We start from the raw sequence: 1,291 nt of genomic DNA, 5'->3' as shown, positions 1-1,291 counted from the left end.
TGATTATTTGGGGTGCCGCGTGACGTGTTATGCTAGTCGTTGTAAGATCTGGTGTTTGTACTGTGGGATGGTGCTTTACAGCATCTCGGAGAATTAATATTTTTTGTTTGATTTTTTTTTCTGCTTTATTTCTTATTCTTTGCTTTGTTAGCTATTCCTTTATTTCCCCAATTTAAGTAAGGTGTAATGGCTCCTTTGATAAGGAAACGACGTATTGTTATAATATTCGCATGTATGCTGAGCCTTCTTGTGTTGGTATTCCTTTACCCGACAAAACAGTCTCCTTCTGTCAAGACATTCACATACCTGCCTCAAACTAGGTTCGTGGACAACAGGAAGACTGGGCAAAATGATATACTGTATGAGTACCGCATCTTTGTGTTTACATATGCAAGGCCAGAAGGACTTCGCGTGACGCTGTCATCTATACTGAACTCAGACTACTCCAAGGCTCGTGGCAGCACAATTGACCTGGAGGTGTTTGTGGACTATAGGCGTGACGATGGGGAGTCCATAAAGAATAAGCAGGCTGAAATCCTTGATATTCTCAGGGGCGTTTCATGGCCGTATGGTCGGTACAGAATACATCAGCGGTACACCAACATTGGTCTCCGATACTCAATCATGGAGGCGTGGCAGCCAGTGAGCGACCGCGAGGTGGCTGCTTTCTTCGAGGACGATGTGGAGGTGTCTCCGTACTGGTTTTCCTGGGTGGCCGATGCGCTCGTCCGCTACGCCCCGATCGGTGCAAATCATGCGATAGAGGTGGACCCCCGGTTTATTGGTTTCTCTTTATTTCGCCCACCCTACTGTCAACTCTCATCACGGTACGTCACAGTCAACAACGGTTACGCACCATTCTTGTTGCAGCAGCCCAGTAGCTGGGGAGCGGTGTACTTCCCCAAACCTTGGAGAGAGTTCCGAGAGTTCTTTGATGAAACAAAGGACTTGGACATTCAGGTGAAGATGGGTCGTGGTCAGCGTGATCCGTTGAGCAACAAGTGGGATTATCTCACCTCGTGGAAGAAGTACCTGATATACTACATGCANTATTGTTATAATATTCGCATGTATGCTGAGCCTTCTTGTGTTGGTATTCCTTTACCCGACGGAACAGTCTCCTTCTGTCAAGACATTCACATACCCGCCTCAAACTAGTTTCGTGGACAACAGGAAGACTGGGCAAAATGATATACTGTATGAGTACCGCATCTTTGTGTTTACATATGCAAGGCCAGAAGGACTTCGCGTGACGCTGTCATCTATACTGAACTCAGACTACTCCAAGGCT

At 46.5% G+C, this 1,291-nt stretch overlaps 1 protein-coding gene across 1 annotated transcript; it reads left to right on the top strand.

Moving 5' to 3' along the window:
- Positions 1–186: 186 nt before the first annotated feature.
- On the top strand, positions 187–1,158 carry TM35_000431390 (uncharacterized protein; the record flags this gene model as incomplete). The annotated part of the gene is made up of 1 exon (XM_029030038.1): positions 187–1,158. One exon carries the CDS (start codon positions 187–189, stop codon positions 1,156–1,158), a length of 972 nt encoding a protein of 323 aa, XP_028878637.1.
- Positions 1,159–1,291: the final 133 nt, after the last annotated feature.

The sequence above is a fragment of the Trypanosoma theileri genome (assembly GCF_002087225.1).
Source record: "Trypanosoma theileri isolate Edinburgh chromosome Unknown TM35_Tth_43_V1, whole genome shotgun sequence".
Lineage (NCBI taxonomy): Eukaryota > Euglenozoa > Kinetoplastea > Trypanosomatida > Trypanosomatidae > Trypanosoma > Trypanosoma theileri.
Note: the sequence above shows the minus strand (reverse complement) of the source record. Positions and strands in the feature narration are given on the sequence as shown.